We start from the raw sequence: 27,320 nt of genomic DNA on the forward strand, positions 1-27,320 counted from the left end.
CACCACTCTGTCTCTGCACTGCTGCTGCTCTGCCTCCAGCTCCCTGGGCTGCTTCTTTGGCCCCTCTGGCTCTGGTTGCTACAGCTCTACTCCCAGGACAGGTCTGCTCTGCAGGCTGCTTCTGTGACTCTGCTCCCAGCACTGACCTGCTTCCTGGGCTGCTTTTCTGGCCCCTCTGGCTCTGGTTGCTGCAGCTCTGCTCTCAGGGCAAGTCTGCTCTCTCTGGGCTGTGCCTCTGGCTTTGGGGCTGCAGCTCTGCTCCCAGGACAGGGGCTGCTCTCTCTGGATCTGGCACAGCTCTGCTCCCCAGCTAAGCTTGGGCCCCTACTTTCTCCTTAGCTCGGCCCCACTCCATCTGACCCAGGCAAGTCCAGCTCTCACGGAGGACAGGACCCCCCTGGCCTCCTGACTCCCTGATTAGCCTGCCTGCCCTGTCCTTCAGGCTGACCTGGAACATTGGCCTCTTCCCATTGTTCCTGGGGGCTGTCAGTCTCAGGGTCCAGATTCCCCATAGACTCTTCCCCTTTTAGTACTGGGAGCTAGAAACTAAAACACCCCCACTGAATGTTAGTAAGGGGGCAACAGTCCCCTTACATCTGTAAGAGGACTTGGGGTCAGGAGCTGAAGGAGTCTCACTCTAGCACTGGAGTGGGAGGAGCTAGCTGACTGAGAGCAAGGCACCTGAAGCAGAGCAATGCTGGGGAAAGGCAAAGGGAGCTGGGGAGCTCCAGCCTGGTAAACCCCCAGGCTTCAGGCCTTGGTGAAGGCCTACAAAAGGTACTGGGGCTACAGAGGTGCAGCTTGGGAATAGGCTGAGGCAGCTGGTCCTAACCCCGTGCCACTGATGAGTGGCCATTACAAACTACAGTCTGCCCCAGTGAAAGGGGGCTAGATGATGACTGGCAGTAGCCACTGAGGCAAGGTGGGTTTAAAGTGTTGGGGGTTCCCCTTGGAGGGGAGTCCCAGAGCATGGGGGCACTGCTGAAGCAGAACCCCAAGGTAAAGGGCACTGGGCTCTGGGAGGGACATGGTGCCCTCAGCAGGCCTGCAGAAGGCACTCTATACGCTGGAAAAGAGCTAATTCTCAGACGACCAGCAGGAGGTGCTGCGCTGGTGAGGCTTCACTTTGCTACATTCGAGGTCCTCTGCTCTTAGAGACAGATGCTTCTGCTTAGCTGTACTCTCTAAAACAGTAGTTCTCAACCAGGGGTACATCAACTCATCTAGATATTTGCCTAATTTCACAACAGGCTACATAAAAAGTACTAGCAAAGTCAGTACAAATTAAAATTTCATACAATAACTTTTTTATACATCTCTATACACACTATACATTGAAATGTAAGTACAATATTTATATTCCAATTGATTTATTTTGTAATTATATGGTAAACATGAGAAAGTAGCAATTTTTCAGTAATAGAGTGCTGTGACACTTGTATTTTTAGGACTTGATTTTGTAAGCAAGTTTTTAAGTGAGGTGAAACTTGGGGTACACAAGACAAAACAGACTCCTGAAAGGGGTACAGTAGTCTGGAAAGGTTGAGAGCCACTGGTCTAAAAGAAAGCTGGATCTAGGCTCAGAGCCACATAACTATCTCAGGGGACTAAATAACAGAATTAATGGTTAACAGGATTCAGGAAGTTTAAGATCTCAAATCTGGCACAGATAAGTAGAGACCAGATGTCACTACTGCACAGAAACTGTTTGGTGGCTCACATGAGATGAAGCAATCTCCGTCCAGTTCCTAGTGGACAAGTGTCTGCATTCTAAATAAATAAACAAACAAACAAATAAATAATAATTTGCAGTCTCAGCGGGGTTAAGGACTGACTGGACATGTCAGCTCAACTTCCTTCTCATCACTAGAGGTGATCTGACTACGTCACGGTTAAGGCCAATTGTGAAGGTGAGGTGGGGAAAGCTTGAATTGCCAATGTCTATTCTGTAGTTATTCTGCCGATAAAACCAAACACTTCAGTCTCCAGGGATTTCAAGCAGGCTGTTTAATGAGCACAAAATGCACTTACCATTAAAACAAGAAAGCGGCTATGGATACACAGACTCCATACAATTTATTGTAATCAAAACCACAAATGTCATACATTGTAATAAGGCTCTGTTTGAGATCAGATGCTTACAGCGAGGTACACTTTTGCGCTATTCTTCTCCCGAAATGATTACACTGGAACCCAATGCCTGTGTCAATTTGGCTTAAATAATTACAAACATTATGATCTTAGTAAGGCTCTGTGTTGGATTTATTCTGTTGCATACAAACATGTTACAAAAGAAACACCTAAAATATGAAAATACGTATCTAAAACACATTTCTTTTTTAAAAAGGAAATTAACAGTATACCACCACAGCTGTAAAACAAAATAGATATATACATTCAGTGAATAAGTTATTATCATCGTAAACTTTGTTCTACAGAAATACATTCTTGTTGCCTGGGATTCTTTTTACTATAAGCTGTCAGATATAAAAAATACACAAGGCTGATCCTGCATTCCTTGAATAGACAAGACCCTCATTAAAGTCAATGGGAGTTTTGCCAGCATAAGGTCTTCAGGATTGAATCTTTATATGCTAGTTGATAGAATTCTTCCTCCCCTCTCCCTGGGAAAGTAAACTTAACCCAGAAATCATCTTACAGGAGAACTATTGGTTTCATGTAACTTAAGTGCAGTTTTGGCATACACGAAAATGTCAAATCCCTACCAGATTTCCTTGATCACTCCTGTATGGTTCATGTGAATAGCGCTAATGCCATAGGGTAGCAGAATTGCAGAGGTCCTTTAAGTTCTGAACTGCCCAAGTGATCATTCCAGCTTGCTCAGGAGAAAAGATTCTGAAGCTCTCATTTAGCACCACTGTAGCTACTTCAAAACCCAATTTACAAAAGAAAGAAAGAAAGAAACATAAAAGGGCTGAAATTGCCCTGGTAACTACACCAGTTTGTGCTCACAGTTTAGTTCTATTTATTGCAATATTTTTTTTAAAACTGCGATTTCTCCTAACAAAAATGAAACTTGAGCCAATATTTCAATTCCTATACTTAATGCAGCAAAGGAAATGCAGTGAAGTCCGAAATTGGCAAAGAGAGAATTGCAAACCATGATAAACACATTGTAACTTTGATTTCGTACCAACCAAAAAGTTAAACTATACCTAATAAAAACCATACAGCCACCAGAAGAGTTGGATAACGCGACCTTCACATTCTTCCCTCAAAATCAAGAGATGGGATTAGAGAAAGTTTGGCCCATGTCATACGCTTTGCAGTTTGTTAGCCAGAATAAGAACTAAAGTCTCTTGCCTAATAAATTGCAAAGATTAACACAGATGGATAACAGGGGGTTTTGAATATTTCTACAGAGCCCCCCCAATCCTTTCCAAAAAAAGATGGAAATTAAGTAACATTGACCAGTTGGAGACAGAATTGAATTGGCCCAAGAAAAATATATTATGGAAGTTATTTGCCTGAGAAAAATAACGATAGTTATTGCAGGAAACAAGGTAGAATAGCATAATTTAAGTTCTCACATGGCATTTCAATGCTCTACTGTACCTTGACAAATGTGATCCCAACAACAAAGAGGAGATGGATATAAGAACACACATTTCTCCACTCAAGTGCAACATATAACCACTTAATCTCCCTAAGACACAATTAAAAGTACTCTCAGATGACAGGGATCTCACAATATGCTAACAAATTCTATGATAAAACTGCTTCAGATGCAACATAAGTATGAAACGGACATTGATTCAAGGAGAATGGTATTGTTATTTTATTAAGGAGAGTAATGATAAAATATTTAGCACAGAAAGTGAAAATCCTTGCCCTGTTGATGTCAACAGAAAAATCTGCATTAACTTCGGTTGGGCCAGGATTTCAGCCATAGACGGTTATAGTTGCTTGAAATCTCCAGTTACTGTGCATAAGTTTATATAAGTTTCTTCTACAAGTCCCTTCAAATATTGTTATGCAAGAGATCATTCATAGCGTGACAAGCAGAGCCAGATCTCCAAGTAGTCCGCTCTAGTGCCATATGCAAAAGTGTGCACGTAATCATTGTGATTGTACATATACACAAATTAGGCACTTGCCCATACGAGTGGCTGGGCCTCTGACCATTTCTGTGGAAATGCCCACAAGACTTGTGCTCCTGCATTATTCAGGCAGGATAATCCAACATTAAAACCAACATTAAAACTCTAGTAAATACCTAGGCCTGCTTTGTGGATTAATTCATACATTTTGCACAAGGGTCTGACAGAGTAATTGCATGTTGGAAATGGAACACATTTTTCCACTTTAATACTTGTCTTCCTTCAATAAACAAATCTCTCTTTCAGGTCAAGTGCAAAGCATTAGTAGCAGATGGGATGCCATTATTATTTCTTTAGAGCACCTTCTGTCATTACTGGAACAAGAAAGCATAGTGGAATAAGACAGACCTGAACCCTACAGCCATCAGAGCGGGAGTGCAAGTTTTTTTTGAGCTCTCAAAAATGATAATTTTTTTAAACAAATACACAAGAGTATTATGCTTGCTGCTAAACTAGGAGATGCAGGGAGAAGAACTGGCATACAATACCACTTCCTATGCTCCGACTTTAGGGAAGAAATCCCGCTTTAGTAAGAACATTCCATAGATTTCAGAGCTGCCCTGAGTCAGTGGTGTGGGATACATCTTCAATCAACACCCAGCAATCTTCAGGAAAAGGAGGAATTACTTGGAAGAGAGAAACTGTTGGGCAAATATTCTCCCAGTTCTGTTCAGTTCCTGAGCTTTTAAAAATCCATTTTCCCTCTGGCTTTATGATAGAAGAGAAAGCATATCTTTGCTTCCATTTCCAAAAGAGAAGTACTTGCATTCATGGATGGTACATGAACTGTTGATAGGTTTCCTAAAGGTTCATTCTAAAATTTGAAAACATCAGCAGTTGAGGTTAAAACAACCCACGTCTATCCACGCTTAAAACAATAAATCTCCTCTTCCGATTTTTCTGCAGCATATGAGAGCACTTTTCCTCACAGCGTCACCCTCATTTCCAAACCAAAGTCATTCCTTTGGCATAAGTTATTCCACCAAGCCTTCTTGTTCCTTACTTTCCAAGAAGGACATGCCCACATCTCCAGTACTGTTCGCACTTGTGTCTCCGTTGCCCCTGGTCTCCTCTGGTTTGTGATGTGCAAAAGTGTATGGTTCACTGTCCCTCTCTGGGCCGAAGGGGAGTTCCTCAGAGTTTAATATTTGAGTGTCTCTCTTGAAAGAGATGGGAGGTGGAGTAGGTGGTGTGTCACCCACAGGCCCATCAAAAGGCCGGTACACATCTACCTCTGGATTGACTGATCCATTGGATTCCTTCAGCAAATCTCCATACACCATGGCATCATCAATGACTGCATAGACATGGGAGTCATTTTCCTGCCTCCTCTTTTTGAATAAGACCCGTCTTCCAGGCATCTGGGTATTGATGTTGACATTGTATGTACCCACTTCAGGATTCTGGCTTTCCTTCTTCCTGTTATAAAACAAAAATTAACAAGTGAGAACCACTGTAAATCCATATGTTACTTGTGTATTCAAACTCCGTAAGGCAACATCCATTTATTTTTATATTTAATTATATTTCCATCAAGTCTATGCCTCAAGTATTTTCTCTCCAGGGCAGAGGAGCTTGTTCACAAGTAGTAAAGGAGTTTACAGTTAGAAACATTGCCCTAGGACCAAGTGCCCCAAATTTTTTACACCCAAGCTAGTGAAAAGTCCTACAATCGTCTAGCTTGTTTCAAGGGAGATGATTTTGCAGAGCTCTAGTTACCACCCCAAGAACATCTTCATTACAGTTTACAAATGAGGACCCAAATCCTGGAAACACTTAATGTGTAGAAGTATCCCCATTAGCTTCATCCGAGTAAAGTTATGAGTATTTGCAGGATTGGGTTCCTTCTTTCAGGGCTCAACTTTAATTAAACTACTCCTCCCAGGCCACGAAAACCAAGAGAGAATCCCCTAGTGCTAGAAGCTGGATGGATCTGATTGATTTTGGCCTTTTTCTATCCCGCTCTCTTGCAAGTATGTACAAAAGAGGTTTTCAGTTTGTATCATCTGTAGACAGTAGCTACCTATAACCATGAGAAACATTACTGACTCATCGTAATGTGACTTCCTTAAATCACCCAGAATTAGGAAATCAAATCTGCTCCTGACTAAATGCTGCGCAACGCATTGATGCATAAACTGACTTGTTTTATGAGATATCGGTAAAGGGAAGGGGACATTTGACTGAATAGTGATTGTACACTGCTTTCAGGGAAAGCAGCCAAATTAACTTGGAAACATACCTTTAATAAAGTTCAGGAGATATCTACCTTAACACATTCAAACAAACATCAGAAGTCTATGGTAGTGCAAAGTGCATTAGTAAAGTGATCTACAATATTGTTGCAAGAATCTTAAGCTTTTTAGTTGCAACCCATTGTGCCTGTCTATCCTACACCTTCCACTGCACACTCCAGACCCTTCTTCAAGGACCACCTATCCAATATGTTAAATAAGAGGAATGGTACCGCCTGGCAAAACTGCTTCTTAATCTGCCTAAATCAGCATCTTGAGTAATGAACATACCTCTTCCTAGTGCAGCATATGACGATTCCGATAATTGAGAGCGCTCCAGCCATTCCAACTACCACAGCAATTATCACTGTCACATCTATAAAAAAAAAAAAAAGATACAAGGAAGAGAAATAAAGTCATTCAGCAATATGCAACCACAGTTAACCTATTGAAATCTAGTTGCCATACTTGACTTGCATCATTGCTGCTTAACATACCAGGTCTGCACAGAGACTCAGCCAGTTCTTGTGCCTCTACACTTACCTCCTACATCTCACTTACTTACATCTGATTGACTGATTAAACACATGTGTGAAGAGGAAGGGAAAAGGCTCCAACAGCAAAGGAGTGAAATAGCAGGATCCTTTCATTAACTCTCCTTCAACCTATTTAAAGATGTAAGTAACAAACAAACACAAAGCCACCCGACAGATCTTTAAGGTGCCATAAATGAAAGCCTCACAAAATCAATCAATCAATCAAGCAGGTCAATGTACCCAGGGTGCAGGAATTTATAGGAATGGAGCTATAGAAGTTTGACTGAATTAAAGCAAAAAAAAAGTTTAAGAAAGAAAACACACATTTAAAGAAATAAGTTTAAAGGCAATGAAGTGTGAACTAAAGAGGAAAAGAATTAGAAGTTCAGTAGAAGGTGATGTAATCTGTTCTAATCTTCATTGCCAACTCTTGCTCTAGGCCTCACAGCTGTAAATGCAAGTACTTCCATTGAGTTGAACGGGACTACTTGCAGACATAAGGGTTTTGCATGACTGGGGCCGTGAACCTGAAGAATAAAGTGCACTACACTTTATCCTGACAGGCGGGAAGTTCTTGTAGATCGGACACGAGTTGGAGCAAGGAACTCCCTAATCCTAATCCTGCCATTGAATGAATCTCAGCGGAGAGGCACTTCTTAGGCTATGTCTATATTATGCAGCTTTTAGCGACATGGCTGCACCGCCACAGCCGTGCCCCTAGAAGTCACACAGTGTAGCCGCGGTTTGTCGGTTCTCCTGCCAACAATGCGCTGTTCACACTGGCACTTGTCGCAGCAAAACTTGTGTCTTTTTGGGGAGGGAGGGGTTAACATCTCAAAGACAAAAGTTTTGTCATTCAATTGCCAGTGTAGACACAGCCTTAGAAGCAAGCGTGTCAGAGAATGTGCCTTGGTACACAGTGTGGGCTTCAATCTGGAGGAGCATAGGAAGAGTCATTATTGATCTCAGTTTGCCAGATGACTGAAAATTCAACGGCACCTTTTTATCAGCTACCACAGAATTGACAGTTGGCAAGCAGCCCATAGGATAGCAGGATTTAATTTTGTTTTTATATAGGTATACATAGTCAGAGGTAATGCTTTAACTATTTTACACTCTGAAAGCAAGTCCCAGACTCTGGAGTCTCTATAAGCCTGCCTTTCAGTATAGAACATTACCTGTTCATTAATGTGGAAGGTAGCTTAAAAAAAGCCCACTACATTTGATTTTCTACATGGTATTTAAGGATTTCTTTTTTTAAATAAACATACCCAGAAGGCATACAAAGGTCTAGTGAAATTTTAATTCCCAAGGTCACAGACCTAGGCTTGGTATACACTACCAACGTATGTCAGTAGAACTGTCGCTCAGAAGTGTGGAAAATTCACACCCTTGAGCAATGTAGTTATACCAACCTAACTCCCGATGTATACACAGCGCTATGTTAACAGGAGAAGCTCTCTTGTTGACATAGCACTGTCTACATTGGGAGTTAGGTCGGTATAACTACCGCCTCTCGGGGAGGTGGAGTACCCACACCGACAGGAGAAGCCCTCCCTTCGGCGTAGGTAGCGTCTTCACTACGCGCTACAGTGGCACAGCTGCGGCGCTGTAAGTGACCTGATCACACAATTTTACTCATCTAAGAAGTTAGTCCTTATGTGAGCTCCCAAACATGAGTAATCAAAGATTTATTACATACTGCAGACCTCATTGCCAGCTGAGAGAGAGTAGTATTTTTACAGTACATGGTGTGTCTTTCATTTAGAAAGATCCTCCCTTACAAACCTAATTTCCTAGCAGTTAGTTCCTGTCTCTCTACACACACACAGAGCCTCTGGTAGATGTATGGCATTACAGTGTACAACAATATAGGTAAAAGGATATGACTCACAAATTTGCTACCATTGGTGCTGACCCGTACATAGATAGATACCAGAGTTTGCAGCAGAGCTTTGAAAATGGAAGGCACGGTATATTACGATTAGGATGATGATATTGATATTCTGATTTAAAGGAATAATACTAATCAGAAAAAAGTGTGGTCTAGTCTGAGGAGAGAGCAGGACACCAGGATTTCCTGAGTTCTAATCCTAGCTGAAAGATTCTTTCTGCAGCTTTGGGCAAAACACCCAGTCTCTCTGCCTGAGTTTCTCCATCCTTAAAAATGAGAGTAATTAAATAGTTATTACCTACCTCACAGCACTATTGCAATGATTAGTTAATGTTGGTAAAGTGATTTGAAGATTAAAAGTACTGTGTAAGTGCTAATGATCTTCATTGTATGAAATATCAGAGACAGAACTCAATCACATACTTTGTTTCTAGATTCTGTCTGAGCAAGGAAGGTCCTCCAAATTCATAAGCAAATTTTAATCTATGTGGATGGACTGGGAAGAATTAGGGCATTAAGAACAAAACACTAGATCTAGACAATTATTGATGTCTAGGGGTGTCATAAATATGAAGGGAAGGGTAACCACCTTTCTGTATACAGTGCTATAAAATCCCGCCTGGCCAGAGGCAAAACTTTTTCACCTGTAAAGGGTTCAGCAGCTAAGGTAACCTCTCTGGCACCTGACCCAAAATGACCAATGAGGGGACAAGATACTTTCAAATCTGGAGGGGAGGGGGAACAAAGGGTTCTGTCTATCTGTGTGATGCTTTTGTCGGGAACAGATCAGGAATATAAGTCTTACATCTACTGTAAAGTTAGTAAGTAAGCTAGCTAGAAAATGCGTTAGATTTTCTTTTGTTTAATGGCTTGTAAAATAAACTGTGCCGGAGGGAATGTATATTCCTGTTTTTGTGTCTTTTTGTAACTTAAAGGTTTTGCCTAGAGGGATTCTCTAATGTTTTGAATCTGATTACCCTGTAAGGTATTTACCATCCTGATTTTACAGAGGTGATTCTTTTACCCTTTCTTTAATTAAAATTCTTCTTTTAAGAACCTGATTGATTTTTCATTGTTCTTAAGATCCAAGCTTTTGGGTCTGTGTTCACCTGTACCAATTGGTGAGGATTATTATCAAGCCTTCCCCAGGAAAGGGGGTATAGGGTTTGGGGGGATATTTAAGGGGGGAAGACGTCTCCAAGTGGTCTCTTTCCCTGTTCTTTGTTTAAAACGCTTGGTGGTGGCAGCATACTGTTCAAGGACAAGGCAAAGTTTGTACCTTGGGGAAGTTTTTAACCTGAGCTGGTAAGAATAAGTTTAGGGGGTCTTTCATGCAGGTCCCCACATCTGTACCCTAGAGTTCAGAGTGGGGAAGGAACCTTGAAAAGGGGGAGAAAAATCTTTTAAAGTACATGTCTCTGGCTCTCAAAGATTTTTGAAGTTCAGGTATGTCGAAGTGCAGGGATTTTATGATTAATACTAATTAGAAGTAATATTAGTAGCCATTCCAGAGATAATTCTGTGCCAAATTTTCTCATTCATGCTTGTTAAAAAGAAGGCAGGCAGACACACATGATGTGCATTTAAGAGAAACCTTCATTATTTACACAGTGCCAAAGCATGCCAGGTCTTTTACAGACACACAAGTTAAGTTTCTATACCAAGTAACATACAGATTAAGGCCCCACTTCTGCAATCAGATACATGTGACTGTAAGGATCCACTGGTCCTGACCAGATCAGATTGCTGGATTTGTGCATAACTAGACATCTTACAAAGAGGAAAGACAGCTGGAGGAAAGGATACAATGAGATTTTAAGAAGTCCTTACCTATGTGTCAGTCTGTGGGGTTTGTTTTTTTTCATTTGCCAATCTTAACTGTGTGTGTTGTTTTGTTTTTCAGTTATTAAATACATACTGCGACTTCACGATTTCAGTATTATTTCAGCCTTCTCCCAGTGCTTAAAATGGTTACCAAATTTAGGTAGCAAAGGCTGACTTAATAAAAAGCTCTATGATTCAGGGAACTGATTCTAGGTATTGTCCGTAATTTTATTTGAATTTTTTTTATGATTGTACAGTGGATTATTTGCTTTCGGTCATAATCTCTTAGGTCCGATAGTGAGGACCTGTGTGCAGCCCCATTGAAATTAGCACATCCAAATACCAACGTTCAGACTTGGAGTCTAATCCCACAGGAGGCTGCAGCTCTTTTGTCCATCTTCCATTAAGAAGAGAACATCCTTCCCTTACTTACTTTTAAGCTAAATATAGCAAAGAGGAAACTGAAAAACAAGGCTGATAGTGAAATTGAAAACATCTAAATCATTAATATACGTATATTCCTAAATGCTCTCTAATATGGTGTCTGAAATACAGATTGTATCTTTAAGTATCTTGGAATTTATACATCAAGTTTTACATTCCCTGTTTCAACTAAGTTCAGAATCATCTCTCACAATTCTGCTACTTCAATCTCTTCCGCATTTTTACACTTTCTACTTCTTTTGACTGTTTCCCAAGTGAATACATCCAAAAAAGAAAGAGGATCCTGACAGAGTTTAGGCATCTGATGCTGTATTCTACAAACCGTAGAAAAAGCTGCAGTTTTGTAAAGCTGCTAAGAAGCATCTCTGTGTTCAACAAATTGATGAAGCAAATAGTCTACAAGTACATCTACAGCTGTGGACAGAAAACACCAGAGCATCCATACTACAGAGCATGATCCTCCCTCAGTACAGAAAGACAGCAACAACTCACCCCTCTTTTGTGGGACAAATGTCACCCAGAACTGCAGGCTCAGCTGTTTCTTATTCACTGGTTTACAGTTAGAGATGTTTACCCAGAAGTGGTGGTACATATGCAGGGGCTCAGGAAGCAGCTCATCTTCACGGCGCACAGTTTCTTCAGCCTTTGGTTTCTGTTCCTGTATGTTGACATAGGCGCGCCCCGTTTCACAAGCAATGTCCATCCGCTCCTTCAAGAATGCTAAGCGAGCAACTTGCTTACTGGGGACTGTGATGTTCCAGGACACGGAGACATAAGGAGGCAAACCCTCTAGCCAGTTAGGGGTTTGTAGGTAAACTTGCGCTTTTGGGTCTGGGATCACAGTGAAGATACATTCCTCTGTAGTATAGGAAGAGATAGATTGTATACATAGTATTGTCACTGCTCTTAACTTTCTCTTTAAATACATTACTTAGCCACTCTTTTCTAAAATAAAACGCATCACTTACAATGGTGACTAGTGATTCATACAGAAAAAAACCACAATATCTTCTTAGTAGTAACATGTCACTTATCACCATTTTTGTGTAATACAGTTATAACATGAAGAAAAGGAGTACTTGTGGCACCTTAGAGACTAACCAATTTATTTGAGCATAAGCTTTCGTGAGCTACAGCTCACTTCATCGGATGCATACTGTGGAAAGTTTAGAAGATCTTATTATATACACACAAAGCATGAAAAAAATACCTCCTCCCAGCCCACTCTCCTGCTGGTAATAGCTTATCTAAAGTGATCACTCTCCTTACAATATGTATGATAATCAAGTTGGGCCATTTCCAGCACAAATCCAGGGTTTAACAAGCAACTACAGCATTTGCTCAAGAAACTCCCTGAAAAAGCACAAGATCAAATCCGCACAGACACACCCCTGGAACCCCGACCTGGGATATTCTATCTACTACCCAAGATCCATAAACCTGGAAATCCTGGGCGCCCCATCATCTCAGGCATTGGCACCCTGACAGCAGGATTGTCTGGCTATGTAGACTCCCTCCTCAGGCCCTACGCTACCAGCACTCCCAGCTACCTTCGAGACACCACTGACTTCCTGAGGAAACTACAATCCATTGGTGATCTTCCTGATAACACCATCCTGGCCACTATGGACGTAGAAGCCCTCTACACCAACATTCCACACAAAGATGGACTACAAGCTGTCAAGAACACTATCCCAGATAATGTCACGGCTAACCTGGTGGCTGAACTTTGTGACTTTGTCCTTACCCATAACTATTTCACATTTGGGGACAATGTATACCTTCAGATCAGCGGCACTGCTATGGGTACCCACATGGCCCCAAAGTATGCTAACATTTTTATGGCTGACTTAGAACAACGCTTCCTCAGCTCTCGTCCCCTAACGCCCCTACTCTACTTGCGCTATATTGATGACATCTTCATCATCTGGACCCATGGAAAAGAAGCCCTTGAGGAATTCCACCATGATTTTAACAATTTCCATCCCACCATCGACCTCAGCCTGGTCCAGTCCACACAAGAGATCCACTTCCTGGACACTACAGTGCTAATAAACGATGGTCACATAAACACCACCCTATACCGGAAACCTAGTGACCGCTATTCATACCTACATGCCTCCAGCTTTCACCCTGACCACACCACACAATCCATAGTCTACAGCCAAGCTCTGTGATACAACCGCATTTGCTCCAACCCTCAGACAGAGACAGAAACCTACAAGATCTCTATCAAGCATTCTTACAACTACAATACCCACCTGCAGAAGTGAAAAAACAGATTGATAGAGCCAGAAGAGTACCCAGAAGTCATCTACTACAGGACAGGCCTAACAAAGAAAATAACAGAACGCCACTAGCCGTCACCTTCAGCCCCCAACTAAAACCCCTCCAACGCATTATTAAGGATCTACAGCCTATTCTGAAGGATGACCCAACACTCACAAATCTTGGGAGACAGGCCAGTCCTTGCCTACAGACAGCCCCCAAACCTGAAGCAAATACTCACCAGCAACCACATACCACACAACAGAACCACTAACCCAGGAACCTATCCTTGCAACAAAGCCCGTTGCCAACTGTGCCCACATATCTATTCAGGGGACACCATCACAGGGCCTAATAACATCAGCCACACTATCAGAGGCTCGTTCACCTGCACATCCACCAATGTGATATATGCCATCATGTGCCAGCAATGCCCCTCTGCCATGTACATTGGTCAAACTGGACAGTCTCTACGTAAAATAGTAAATGGACACAAATCAGATGTCAAGAATTATAACATTCATAAACCAGTCGGAGAACACTTCAATCTCTCTGGTCACGCGATTACAGACATGAAAGTCGCTATTTTACAACAAAAAAACTTCAAATCCAGACTCCAGCGAGAAACTGCTGAATTGGAATTCATTTGCAAATTGGATACAATTAACTTAGGCTTGAATAGAGACTGGGAGTGGCTTAGTCATTATGCAAGGTAGCCTATTTCCCCTTGTTTTTTCCTACTCCCCCCCCCCAGACATTCTTGTTAAACCCTGGATTTGTGTTGGAAATGGCCCACCTTGATTATCATACACAATGTAAGGAGAGTGGTCACTTTAGATAAGCTATTACCAGCAGGAGAGTGAGTTTGTGTGTGTGGGCGGGGGTGGGGGGAGAGGGTGAGAAAACCTGGATTTGTGCTGGAAATGGCCCAACTTGATTATCATACACATTGTAAGGAGAGTGATCACTTTAGATAAGCTATTACCAGCAGGACAGTGGGGTGGGAGGAGGTATTTTTTTCATGCTTTGTGTGTATATAATAAGATCTTCTAAACTTTCCACAGTATGCATCCGATGAAGTGAGCTGTAGCTCACGAAAGCTTGTGCTCAAATAAATTGGTTAGTCTCTAAGGTGCCACAAGTACTCCTTTTCTTTTTGCGAATACAGACTAACACGGCTGTTACTCTGAAACCAGTTATAACATGTTTACCTGCAGGATTTCCATCATAACTACCCACCTACAACTCCAAGTCTGAAGTTTTTATTCCCTTCTTACAGAGGCAAAACTTCCATTGATTCAAAGGAAGCTTTGCTCAAGTAATGATGTCATAAATATAAAGGGAAGGGTAAACCCCTTTGAAATCCCTCCTGGCCAGGGGAAAGCTCCTCTCACCTGTAAAGGGTTAAGGAGCTAAAGGTAACCTCGCTGGCACCTGACCAAAATGACCAATGAGGAGACAAGATGCTTTCAAAAGCTGGGAGGAGGGAGAAAAACAAAGGGTCTGTGTGTCTGTCTATATGCTGGTTTTCTGCCGGGGATAGACCAGGAGTGGAGTCTTAGAACTTTTAGTAAGTAATCTAGCTAGGTATGTGTTAGATTATGATTTCTTTAAATGGCTGAGAAAAGAATTGTGCTGAATAGAATAACTATTTCTGTCTGTGTATCTTTTTTGTAACTTAAGGTTTTGCCTAGAGGGTTCTTTATGTTTTTTGAATCTAAATACCCTGTAAGATATCTGCTATCCTGATTTTACAGGGGGGATTTCTTTATTTCTGTTTACTTCTATTTTTATTAAAAGTCTTCTTGTAAGAAACTGAATGCTTTTTCATTGTTCTCAGATCCAAGGGTTTGGGTCTGTGGTCACCTATGCAAATTGGTGAGGCTTTTTATCCAACATTTCCCAGGAAAGGGGGGTGCAAGTGTTGGGAGGATTGTTCATTGTTCTTAAGATCCAAGGGTCTGGGTCTGTAGTCACCTAGGCAAATTGGTGAGGCTTTTTACCAAACCTTGTCCAGGAAGTGGGGTGCAAGGTTTTGGGAAATATTTTGGGGGGAAAGACGCGTCCAAACAGCTCTTCCCCAGTAACCAGTATTAGTTTGGTAGTGGTAGCGGCCAATCCAAGGACGACGGGTGGAATATTTTGTACCTTGGGGAAGTTTTGACCTAAGCTGGTAAAGATAAGCTTAGGAGGTTTTTCATGCAGGTCCCCACATCTGTACCCTAGAGTTCAGAGTGGGGGAGGAACCTTGACAAATGATATTGGAATTGGACGGTAAGAAATTTAACTCCTGTTATTTTATTATCGGATGTACAACACTTATGTGTTAATGGATATACTGAAGGAGTTGGGGAATGGATCGGGGGAACAGACCTCCACCTTACCTTTAATAAATGGCACAAAAGACATTTTCAGATCCTGATTAAGAGAGTCATTGAGGAATCCTCTGCCAAATGTTTTTAGGGATATGGTGATATTGTCTCTCATCTGAATCTTTTCAATGGATCCACCAGGACAGAATATACCAAGGTTTAACTCCTTTCCCTTGGTGGTGCTGACAATGCCATAGCTGTAACTTGTATTGCACCTCTGCTCTTGGATATGTTGTTGTAGCTTCAAGGATGGAGACATTATTTCCACATTGATCTCTTCTGGAGCCAATAGCTTCCAAATAAACTTATCCAGCCGAACAGGAAGCTGGGAAATAGCCCTGGGCACAGTGAGGTGATAGATCTTCTTTTGGCATCTTTTGAGATCCCAACAGGCTGCAGTCATAGAGACACAGATTATTGCTATACTTTTCACATTGAGCAGAGCTATTAAAATGAGATTTTGCTATGTGCTAGAGTGCTTAGGTCTGTACAAACACAAAACAGCAGAGTTCCATTGTTTGGTATTGGGGATATATGTGCTGAAAGATGGAAATAACTCAAATTCCCCATTAGCTCTGGTCCTGTGGGGATGCACTATAGAGTACATCCATATACCCACCTTTCCCACTATATTTTCCATAGTAACCATTAATAAAATGAGTGTGTTTCTCCTGACTCTTACAGGACATTAACGGAAACTGAGAAATACCAATGCACAGAGTTTGCCTGATGGCTCTTGGTCAGCACACAGGATATTATCTTCCCATCACCATTTGTCTACAGACTTCATGGGATTTTCCATGGAATTGTGTAGACATCTGGTATAAGAAGCATGGATATCACCTGCCCCATGTTTGAAGGAGAGCTTTGCTAACACCCTGCCCTAAGACAGGTTCCAGCACTAAGCAAGAAGTTTCCCTCTCACTTGCTTGTCTTCCATGTGCTAGGATTGAATTTTTCTAGGGATTAGCTATGCTGTTCTTGTCTGTCACCAAATCCCTACATCCTAAACCAGTTTGTGTTTATTTACTGACTTACTGTACCCACCACCTATTTGTTCAGCGCCTGTCTGCGAGCCAACTACACTTAAGCACAAATGAAAGACAGGATTTACAAGCCTGAACCTTCAGTAGAATACTGTGGAAATGAGAACATGTAGAACCCTTCTGTAGGTAACAACATTCAAGGCTATTGTCATACCTATGGTTTTTTCAGCTGTGATCCTCAGATTCTCCAAATCATAACACAGGAAGAAAATCCTGTAAATGGTGCCTGATGTTAAAGTTACATTACGTTCACAGGTTCTAGGATCTTTACATATCAAACATTCTGGCTCAAACTGCGAAGGATGCCCACTGTGTCGTGATTTTGGCTGTATGGTTATACTTATGTCCCTCTCTTTGACTAAGTCAATCAAGTATGTTGCATCTGAAATGAAGAAAAAAAAAAAAGAATTAGATCAACACAGCAATTAAAGAAATGTGGTGAACTGGAACCTCGTCCCATTCCTCTCTTCTCCAAAAATCAGATGTTGGACTTATCTTTACATTAGCTAGGAAAGCATTATTTACTTTTTACACTATTGGAATTAATACAAATAACTGTTTTTGGGTTAGGAGTTAGCCTGTTATAACAAAGTCCCATTCCACATCATATGTAGAGCTGAGAAAACAGCTGATACTTTGTTTTGGTTCTGGGGAAAAAAAAATCCAGATAATTTTGAAAGGAAACCGAATCTTTTCAGTTTCAGTCACCAAAACGCAAAACAGAAGAAAAAAAAAAAATTCAACCCAAAGAAAAAGAAATGTCGTTTTGAAACATTTCATTTTGGAAATGTCAATACGGTTCATTCTGAAAGTGTCAAATGTTTCAATATTTCAAAAAGATTTTTCTTTTTGGATGAAACTTTCAGCTGACTTTGATATGAATTTGTGAATAGTTTCGATGCCCCTCCAAAGTGCATTTTTTAGCAAATTTACTATTTGCCAAAAAAAAATTTTGCCCACATAATTTCGTGTATGCTAGTCCCTTCTGAAAAGGCTATGCAAGAATATAAGGAGCTTGCTATAGAAAATTCTTTAGGTCACAACTATAGTATTCACAGTAGGTGCTATAAAATGGTCATAACAGACCAGTGGATAGGGCACCAGACTGAATCAGAAATTCTGGGTTCTACTGCCAGCTCTGTCAAACTTGTTGTGTGACCTTGAGCAAGTAAAGTCACCTTTTTGTGTCTCAGTTTGCCCACCTGTAAAATGGAGATAACGCTTTCTTACCCATGTAAAGTGGTTTGAGATCTGTGGATGAAACTTGCTGAGTAAGTATGGAATACTGGTACTATGTAGCTAATTAATTTCATTTCTCTGTATTACATACCATAAACTACAGCAATACTGTTCTGATGTTACTTTCACAAAGAACTGAAGTACTTTTCTGTGATGTTAACATTTTGGGTTTGTGTGTTTTTATTTTAAGCCCTAAAAAACAAAAATTGAGAATGAAGAGCTTGGGAGATAGTGGTACATTTTTTTCTGACTACTATGTGACCCTCTGTGTGATGCTTAAGATGCAGCTTGTTAAAGGATATCTAGGGATTAAGTCAGGCAGGTGGTTTTGCATTATTGCAGGAATCAAAGTCAATGGGTCCAGATAGCCAATCACCTGTACTTAAACAATACAGGTGTCAATTCCTTTGAAGTTTTACCCCCCTCTGATCAACATGGTGGCTGGTAACTAGGCGAGGGGAGACTGGAATCCAAATGGAGCAAATGAAATGGTTTGGGAGAGTTTAAAAGAAAGCCTCAGTACAAAAGCTGAGAGAAACCAGAGAGGCAGAATCTGCAGGAATGCAGATGGAACCCTGATCCCCAAAAGTGGAGGAATGGTGGGTGGTGAATTTAGAATAAGTGGGTCCTGCCTAAATTGAATTGCTAAGTTTTAGGTAAGAGAGTCATGCATGTAGGCCTTTTGTTGTTTTAGCCTTTTTCTCTGGATGCTATGTTCCTATGGATAAATGGTACTTTGTTTTCAAGAAGCTAATTGGAGTCAGTGCATTTTCATACTGATCACGGCTCCTGAAGAGAATTTTTTTGCAGGAACCAAAATCAGCTGGGCCTGTCAGGCGAATCATGGGATTTCACCCTGAGAGGAGTGCAGGCACGAGGCCTGTCTCCTGAAAGGGCACTCAGGAAAGGACAGAGAGATAGGTCAAAAAGTACTGCTCATGTTGAGCCACAACCGAGAACTAATGGCTATTAGAACTGACAGTAGTTTTGAAATTTTGAAAAAGTGAAATGCAACTTTTGCAAAAACAGTTTGCTAAAGCTTTTCTACATTTTCTGACCAGCTCTACTGGTCACACACTTAGTGATTTGAAATGGAAGAGTTCTCATTTCTCAGATTTACATCGATTGCAAGGTTATCTTCACCCCCCCATTTACAAGCATATCAGACAATTTAAGTTTCTTCAGCTCAGCTGTGAACAAAGTTGTCTGGTTGCCTGGAGTCTCTTCAGTATTAAGCTCAGCCAACAAAATCCAAAGAGGAGGGGAAACTGCCAAATATGGTATATTTGCAAAACTGTTAAAGTTTATTGAGATCATATAGTTTAAAAGAGGGCTTCCCAATACTTATTTCTTTAGATCTGACATTTAAAATACACACATGTCCAAAGCCATGAGCAACTAATTTGTAATTTAATTTACAATAACCACTGAGCACAATATTAGAGCTCTGTGAGCACTGGAATTTCCATTCCATGAAAAAATTGGTATTTCTGACGTATTTTCGTTCTGAATCAGAAACAAGTTGGAAATGTCAATTTTTCTATGGAACAGAAATTTTAGAAAATTCTATTTCAAGAGAACCAAAATGGAGTTTTTTTAAAAAAACAAACTCCAGGCAGAGAACATGGGGAGTCCTCTAAGTGGGCAGCTGGCTAGCTGGGGAGTCTGTAAGCTGGACAGCCTGCCTGGTTTCCATCAAAAGTGTAGATGGAATTGACATGTTCACGCAGAACATTTCGATTCTGTAGAATCATTTTCTGACAGAAAACTGTTCTACTGGAAAATTTACAGACAGCTGCAATAAATACAAATATACCGACAACACCAACTAGCAGCCTTCAATAATCAAAAGTTGGTAACAATCTGCCTCAGCCAGCGGATGGCAAACATGAAAAAAATCCAGAAAAATGGTCTGTCCCCCCCCACAACAGACCTTTATCCTTCTCTATCCTTTCATACACAAGATTTCTTCAGAATGCCTGGTCATCAAATATGGGCTATTTTGGGGGATGGAGAGCAAGCTCCAGAGTCCCTGGGCTCTCACAAAGAATGCCCTGCCAATAGCCCCCGCCCTCTTTTATAAAGAGTGCAATCCTGCTCAAACAGCCTTACTGGCTGTAGTCGTGTTACTGGGGCATTGGGAGTTAAGCAGTCTCTCAGGTAGGTAGGATACCAGGCCATTTAAGTCTTTGTAGGTCTATGGCACACACGGGGGTATGGCTACACTACCAGCTGGATCAGCGAGCAGCGATCGATTCAGTGGGGGTCGATTTATCGCATCTAGTCTAGAAACGATAAATCAACCCCCGAGCACTCTCCCATCAATTCCTGTACTCCACCGCCATTAGAGGCGCAGGTGGAGTCGACGGGGGAGCAGCAGCCATCGACTCACTGCGGTGAAGACACCACGGTAAGTCGATCACTTCATGAAGTTTCAGAGTAGCAGCCGTGTTAGTCTGCATCCGCAAAAAAAAAAACCAGGAGTGCTTGTGGCACCTTAGAGACTAACAAATTTATTTGAGCATAAGCTTTCTTGGGCTAAAGCCCAATTTTTCCCCGCTACTATTCCTCACGCGTTCTCGTCAACTTCTAGAAATGGCCCATCTTGATTATCAGTACAGAAGGTTTTTTTTCCCCCCCTGTCCTGCCGGTAATAGCTCACCTTAACTGATCACTCTCATTATAGTGTGTATGGTAACACCCATTGTTTTATGTTCTCTGTGTATATAAAATATTCCTACTATATTTTCCACTGCATGCATCTGATGAAGTGAGTTTTAGCCCACAAAAGCTTATGCTCAAATAAATTTGTTAGTCTCTAAGGTGCCACAAGTACTCCTGTTCTTGTAGCTGAAGTTGCATAACTTAGATCGATTCCCGCCCCCCTTCCTCCCATGTAGACCAGGCCAGGGACTATAGGCTGTTTGTAAGAGACTTGTGCTTGTTTTTAAACCCAGAGAACATTGTTCTTTTTCAGAAAGCCAATCAACTGAATGCTCTAGGGATGTGTCTGTGTGTGCCTCCAGCGGGAGTAAAGAAAGACTTTTTCCCACTGCTCAGGAAGCATCATGATATATGGTAAATGATAGAGCTAGGGAGGTGTGCATATTTAACTGAAGAGGACTTGGACTTAGTCCCACTGCATCTATTTTTGGGCCTCTTCCATTAATTGCAAGATAAGAGCCTTGGTTTGTGAGGTCCCACACAATGTTTTCTAAATGGAAATCAAAGGGGAAAGAGGATTCTGTTAAATGTGGCTTTTTGCTGCATTTGCCCTGACAGACAGAAACTACTTTGTTCAGTTCAGTCTAGTTTTTGAAAAGCTATTATTCAGTCACAGAAAGCTTGTAAGGTTCTGCTCCCTTAAGGTATGAGCTACTAGACTGGTTCAGTAGTAAAGCAATCAATTAAACTCCTCTCAAGGGATAGAAGCACTTCGGTTAAGTGATTCCTCTGGCCAATTGAGTGGTACCACTGAGACTCCAAAGGTTGTCCTCAACCAGAAGGATAAGTGGCTGTGACGCAGGTATTGAGGATGTGCATATACTAGCTGAGCACCTATATCAAGTATGGACTGACAGGCCTGCATTTTCAGAGGCATTACACAACCACAAGACCCACGTGAGGTGGCTGTGAGCATTTAGTACTTAACAATCAGGCAGCTTACTTTGGTGCTCAACATTATGTAGGCAAAATCTGAAAATTTTAGCCATTGTGCATAAAAATGGGGTCATTACAAAAGGTGGGTGAGCAGCATTATCCCCATTTTATATGTGGGAACTTAAGGCACAAAGATAGAGATACGCCCACGGTCACACAGTAAGTCAACAGCTCAACAGGAAGAGAATCCAGTTCTCAACTCCCAGTCCAGTGCCCTAATGACCAGGTCATGCTTCCTCCATGATTTGTCTCAGCTATATGTGGTAGCACAGATAGGATATTTGTTTTAAGTGAGAACAGCTGTATATGTTTCCCTGGCACCCAACTGTAAGCACTGCGAACAACAGTAAAACTTGTCCAAGTGTTTGGGATGCCTTTAGATCATGCAGGTATCAATTTTCTTTTTAATCTGGAAGTTAAATGTGCTTCTAATTAGTTTCTCATTACAGAGGGAAAAAAATCAACACAGTTTCAATAGATGCATAAGAGGTATTTGGAGCCTTTGAAGGAAAAAATTATATAAAACTACTCATGAAATCCTTTAAAATCCCCAGAGAAACCACAGTTCTCATTTAAAACTAGGAGATTTATTATTTGCATTTTATAAAATATAACAGCCTGCAAGGTTTTTTAGGTTAATATCTGGTCTGCAGGACATAATGCATTAAAGTTCCACGTTACTGTCCAAAATAGAAAAGATACAAAGATGGATTAACTGAATAATGCTTTTTACTCAGTTAGGGTTTCAAGACACATTGTACACTGAATATAAGCAAACATGCTTTGTCAAACCTGAACTTCCTCTGAGGATTTGAGGAATTTGCTGCTCACGAATGGAGCCAGATTAAAGGTTAAAGCATATTCCATGAACCACAAATGGGCACTGCTGATGTGTCACAACCACTACCTAGATGGATCACCTCTAGGGTGAATCCATTACATCTTTGCTCCCTGCAGAGATGGCCTGCTAAATTAGCAGCAGCTGCAGTGATGGTTTTGCAAAGTGGACTTCTATCCACTAGCAATTGTTCTTAACTCACCAACTCATTTTAGCCTGACAGCTGTCATATGTAAATTTTTCAATCTCTGCCAACAGGAGCTGAATCCAGACCACCTGGAGATAAATAACTTTTCAGCTCATTATTACTTGCACCATCTAGTCTCCAGTAACAGGGTTATTACTTTTAATACATGCAACAGTATTTCAAGTCATTTCCTCTATCAAGCGGTTCCACAGGGCTGCACTTTACCCAGAAGTATCAGCTTACATTAACCTGTGATTTTGAAGTTAGTGTAGGTTAAGAGTAACTTGTCAGCTCAGTTAAAAAAAACAAAAAACAAAACAAAAAAACCCCCACAGACATTCCTACATATATAGGTTTCATCCGATGAAGTGAGATGTAGCTCACGAAAGCTTACGCTCAAATAAATTGGTTAGTCTCTAAGGTGCCAGAAGTACTCCTTTTCTTCTTCCTACATATATAGGTATCTATATGTCTAGATCTCCCACTGGTTTCCTCTGACCAGTTAATATAACACCTGGATTGAGCTTCATGTCACCTTGCTCTCATTCACGCTCCTATGTTGGCAAGGTGGTATGTACTCAGAGGCCCTCTACAACCTGGATCAAGTTTAGAAAAACAAACAAGGAAGTGGAGTACTTGTGGCACCTTAGAGACTAACCAATTTATTTGAGCATGAGCTTTCGTGAGCTACAGCTCACTTCATCAGATGCATGCTGTGGAAACTGCAGCAGACTTTATATATACACACAGAGAATATGAAACAATACCTCCTCCCACCCCACTGTCCTGCTGGTAATAGCTTATCTAAAGTAATCGTCAGGTTAGGCCATTTCCAGCACAAATCCAGGTTTTCTCACCCTCCACCCCCCCACACAAATTCACTCTCCTGCTGGTGATAGCCCATCCAAAGTGACAACTCTTTACACAATGTGCATGATAATGAAGTTAGGCCATTTCCTGCACAAATCCAGGTTCTCTCACTCCCTCACCCCCCTCCAAAAACCCACCCCCATACACACACAGACTCACTCTCCTGCTGGTAATAGCTCGTCCAAACTGACCACTCTCCAAGTTTAAATCCAAGTTAAACCAGAACATTGGGGGGGGGGGGGTAGGAAAAAACAAGAGGAAATAGGCTACCTTGCATAATGACTTAGCCACTCCCAGTCTCTATTTAAGCCTAAATTAATAGTATCCAATTTGCAAATGAATTCCAATTCAGCAGTTTCTCGCTGGAGTCTGGATTTGAAGTTTTTTTGTTTTAAGATAGCGACCTTCATGTCTGTGATTGCGTGACCAGAGAGATTGAAGTGTTCTCCGACTGGTTTATGAATGTTATAATTCTTGACATCTGATTTGTGTCCATTTATTCTTTTACGTAGAGACTGTCCAGTTTGACCAATGTACATGGCAGAGGGGCATTGCTGGCACATGATGGCATAAATCACATTGGTGGATGTGCAGGTGAACGAGCCTCTGATAGTGTGGCTGATGTTATTAGGCCCTGTGATGGTGTCCCCTGAATAGATATGTGGGCACAATTGGCAACGGGCTTTGTTGCAAGGATAAGTTCCTGGGTTAGTGGTTCTGTTGTGTGGTATGTGGTTGTTGGTGAGTATTTGCTTCAGGTTGCGGGGCTGTCTGTAGGCAAGGACTGGCCTGTCTCCCAAGATTTGAGAGAGTGTTGGGTCATCCTTTAGGATAGGTTGTAGATCCTTAATAATGCGTTGGAGGGGTTTTAGTTGGGGGCTGAAGGTGACGGCTAGTGGCGTTCTGTTATTTTCTTTGTTAGGCCTGTCCTGTAGTAGGTAACTTCTGGGAACTCTTCTGGCTCTATCAATCTGTTTCTTTACTTCCGCAGGTGGGTACTGTAGTTGTAAGAAAGCTTGACAGAGATCTTGTAGGTGTTTGTCTCTGTCTGAGGGGTTGGAGCAAATGCGGTTGTATCGCAGAGCTTGGCTGTAGACGATGGATCGTGTGGTGTGGTCAGGGTGAAAGCTGGAGGCATGCAGGTAGGAATAGCGGTCAGTAGGTTTCCGGTATAGGGTGGTGTTTATGTGACCATTGTTTATTAGCACTGTAGTGTCCAGGAAGTGGATCTCTTGTGTGGACTGGACCAGGCTGAGGTTGATGGTGGGATGGAAATTGTTGAAATCATGGTGGAATTCCTCAAGGGCTTCTTTTCCATGGGTCCAGATGATGAAGATGTCATCAATATAGCGCAAGTAGAGTAGGGGCTTTAGGGGACGAGAGCTGAGGAAGCGTTGTTCTAAATCAGCCATAAAAATGTTGGCATACTGTGGGGCCATGCGGGTACCCATAGCAGTGCCGCTGATCTGAAGGTATACATTGTCCCCAAATGTGAAATAGTTATGGGTAAGGACAAAGTCACAAAGTTCAGCCACCAGGTTAGCCGTGACATTATCGGGGATAGTGTTCCTGACGGCTTGTAGTCCATCTTTGTGTGGAATGTTGGTGCAGAGGGCTTCTACGTCCATAGTGGCCAGGATGGTGTTATCAGGAAGATCACCGATGGATTGAAGTTTCCTCAGGAAGTCAGTGGTGTCTCGAAGGTAGCTGGGAGTGCTGGTAGCGTAGGGCCTGAGGAGGGAGTCTACATAGCCAGACAATCCTGCTGTCAGGGTGCCAATGCCTGAAATGATGGGGCGCCCAGGAGTTCCAGGTTTATGGATCTTGGGTAGTAGATAGAATATCCCAGGTCGGGGTTCCAGGGGTGTGTCTGTGCGGATTTGATCTTGTGCTTTTTCAGGAAGTTTCTTGAGCATATGCTGTAGTTGCTTTTGGTAACTCTCAGTGGGATCATAGGGTAATGGCTTGTAGAAACTCGTGTTGGAGAGCTGCCGAGCAGCCTCTTGTTCATATTCCGACCTATTCATGATGACAACAGCACCTCCTTTGTCAGCCTTTTTGATTATGATGTCAGAGTTGTTTCTGAGGCTGTGGATGGCATTGCGTTCCGCATGGCTGAGGTTATGGGGCAAGTGATGCTGCTTTTCCACAATTTCAGCCCGTGCACGTCGGCGGAAGCACTCTATGTAGAAGTCCAGTCTGCTGTTTCGACCTTCAGGAGGAGTCCACCTAGAATCCTTCTTTCTGTAGTGTTGGTAGGGAGACCTCTGTGGATTAGTATGTTGTTCAGAGGTATTTTGGAAATATTCCTTGAGTCGGAGACGTCGAAAATAGGATTCTAGGTCACCACAGAACTGTATCATGTTCATGGGGGTGGAGGGGCAGAAGGAGAGGCCCCGAGATAGAACAGCTGCTTCTGCTGGGCTGAGAGTATAGTTGGATAGGTTAACAATATTGCTAGGTGGGTTGAGGGAACCATTGCTGTGGCCCCTTGTAGCATGTAGTAGTTTAGAAAGTTTAGTGTCCTTTTTCTTTTGTAGAGAAGCAAAGTGTGCGTTGTAAATGGCTTGTCTAGTTTTAGTAAAATCCAGCCACGAGGAAGTTTGTGTGGAAGGTTGGTTTTTTATGAGAGTATCCATTTTTGAGAGCTCATTCTTAATCTTTCCCTGTTTGCTGTAGAGGATGTTGATCAGGTGATTCCGCAGTTTCTTTGAGAGCGTGTGGCACAAGCTGTCAGCATAGTCTGTGTGGTATGTAGATTGTAATGGATTTTTTATCTTCAGTCCTTGCTGGAAATGGCCTAACCTGACGATTACTTTAGATAAGCTATTACCAGCAGGACAGTGGGGTGGGAGGAGGTATTTTTTCATATTCTCTGTGTATATATAAAGTCTGCTGCAGTTTCCACAGTATGCATCTGATGAAGTGAGCTGTAGCTCACGAAAGCTCATGCTCAAATAAATTGGTTAGTCTCTAAGGTGCCACAAGTACTCCATTTCTTTTTGCGAATCCAGACTAACACGGCTGTTACTCTGAAACCTGTCATTATGCAAGGCACTGAATTTAGCCGTATGGAGTGGAAATCTATCAACTGCATGAAAAAACTTGCACAGATACAGACAGACATCATCTTCCTTTCCAAATGCAAACAGATGGACATCGTACCAAAAGGACTGAAGGTAAAAAATCCATTACAATCTACATACCACACAGACTATGCTGACAACTTGTGCCACACACTCTCAAAGAAACTGCGGAATCACCTGATCAACATCCTCTACAGCAAACAGGGAAAGATTAAGAATGAGCTCTCAAAAATGGATACTCTCATAAAAAACCAACCTTCCACACAAACTTCCTCGTGGCTGGATTTTACTAAAACTAGACAAGCCATTTACAACGCACACTTTGCTTCTCTACAAAAGAAAAAGGACACTAAACTTTCTAAACTACTACATGCTACAAGGGGCCACAGCAATGGTTCCCTCAACCCACCTAGCAATATTGTTAACCTATCCAACTATACTCTCAGCCCAGCAGAAGCAGCTGTTCTATCTCGGGGCCTCTCCTTCTGCCCCTCCACCCCCATGAACATGATACAGTTCTGTGGTGACCTAGAATCCTATTTTCGACGTCTCCGACTCAAGGAATATTTCCAAAATACCTCTGAACAACATACTAATCCACAGAGGTCTCCCTACCAACACTACAGAAAGAAGGATTCTAGGTGGACTCCTCCTGAAGGTCGAAACAGCAGACTGGACTTCTACATAGAGTGCTTCCGCCG

General features: G+C 41.9%; 1 protein-coding gene across 1 annotated transcript in view; it reads right to left on the reverse strand.

Moving 5' to 3' along the window:
* Positions 1–2,070: 2,070 nt before the first annotated feature.
* The window catches only part of CDCP1 (CUB domain containing protein 1), a 58,009-nt gene continuing 32,759 nt past the window's right edge, over positions 2,071–27,320 (reverse strand). The window contains exons 5-9 of the mRNA XM_077809283.1: positions 16,894–17,121; positions 15,706–16,086; positions 11,546–11,911; positions 6,647–6,731; positions 2,071–5,540 (exon numbers count right to left, since the gene is read on the reverse strand). Coding sequence (XP_077665409.1) covers positions 5,096–5,540; positions 6,647–6,731; positions 11,546–11,911; positions 15,706–16,086; positions 16,894–17,121 — 1,505 coding nt within the window. The 3' untranslated portion in view covers positions 2,071–5,095. The remainder of the gene's footprint in view (positions 5,541–6,646; positions 6,732–11,545; positions 11,912–15,705; positions 16,087–16,893; positions 17,122–27,320) is intronic.

This window comes from Eretmochelys imbricata, chromosome 2 (genome assembly GCF_965152235.1).
Source record: "Eretmochelys imbricata isolate rEreImb1 chromosome 2, rEreImb1.hap1, whole genome shotgun sequence".
Taxonomy (NCBI): Eukaryota; Metazoa; Chordata; order Testudines; family Cheloniidae; genus Eretmochelys; species Eretmochelys imbricata.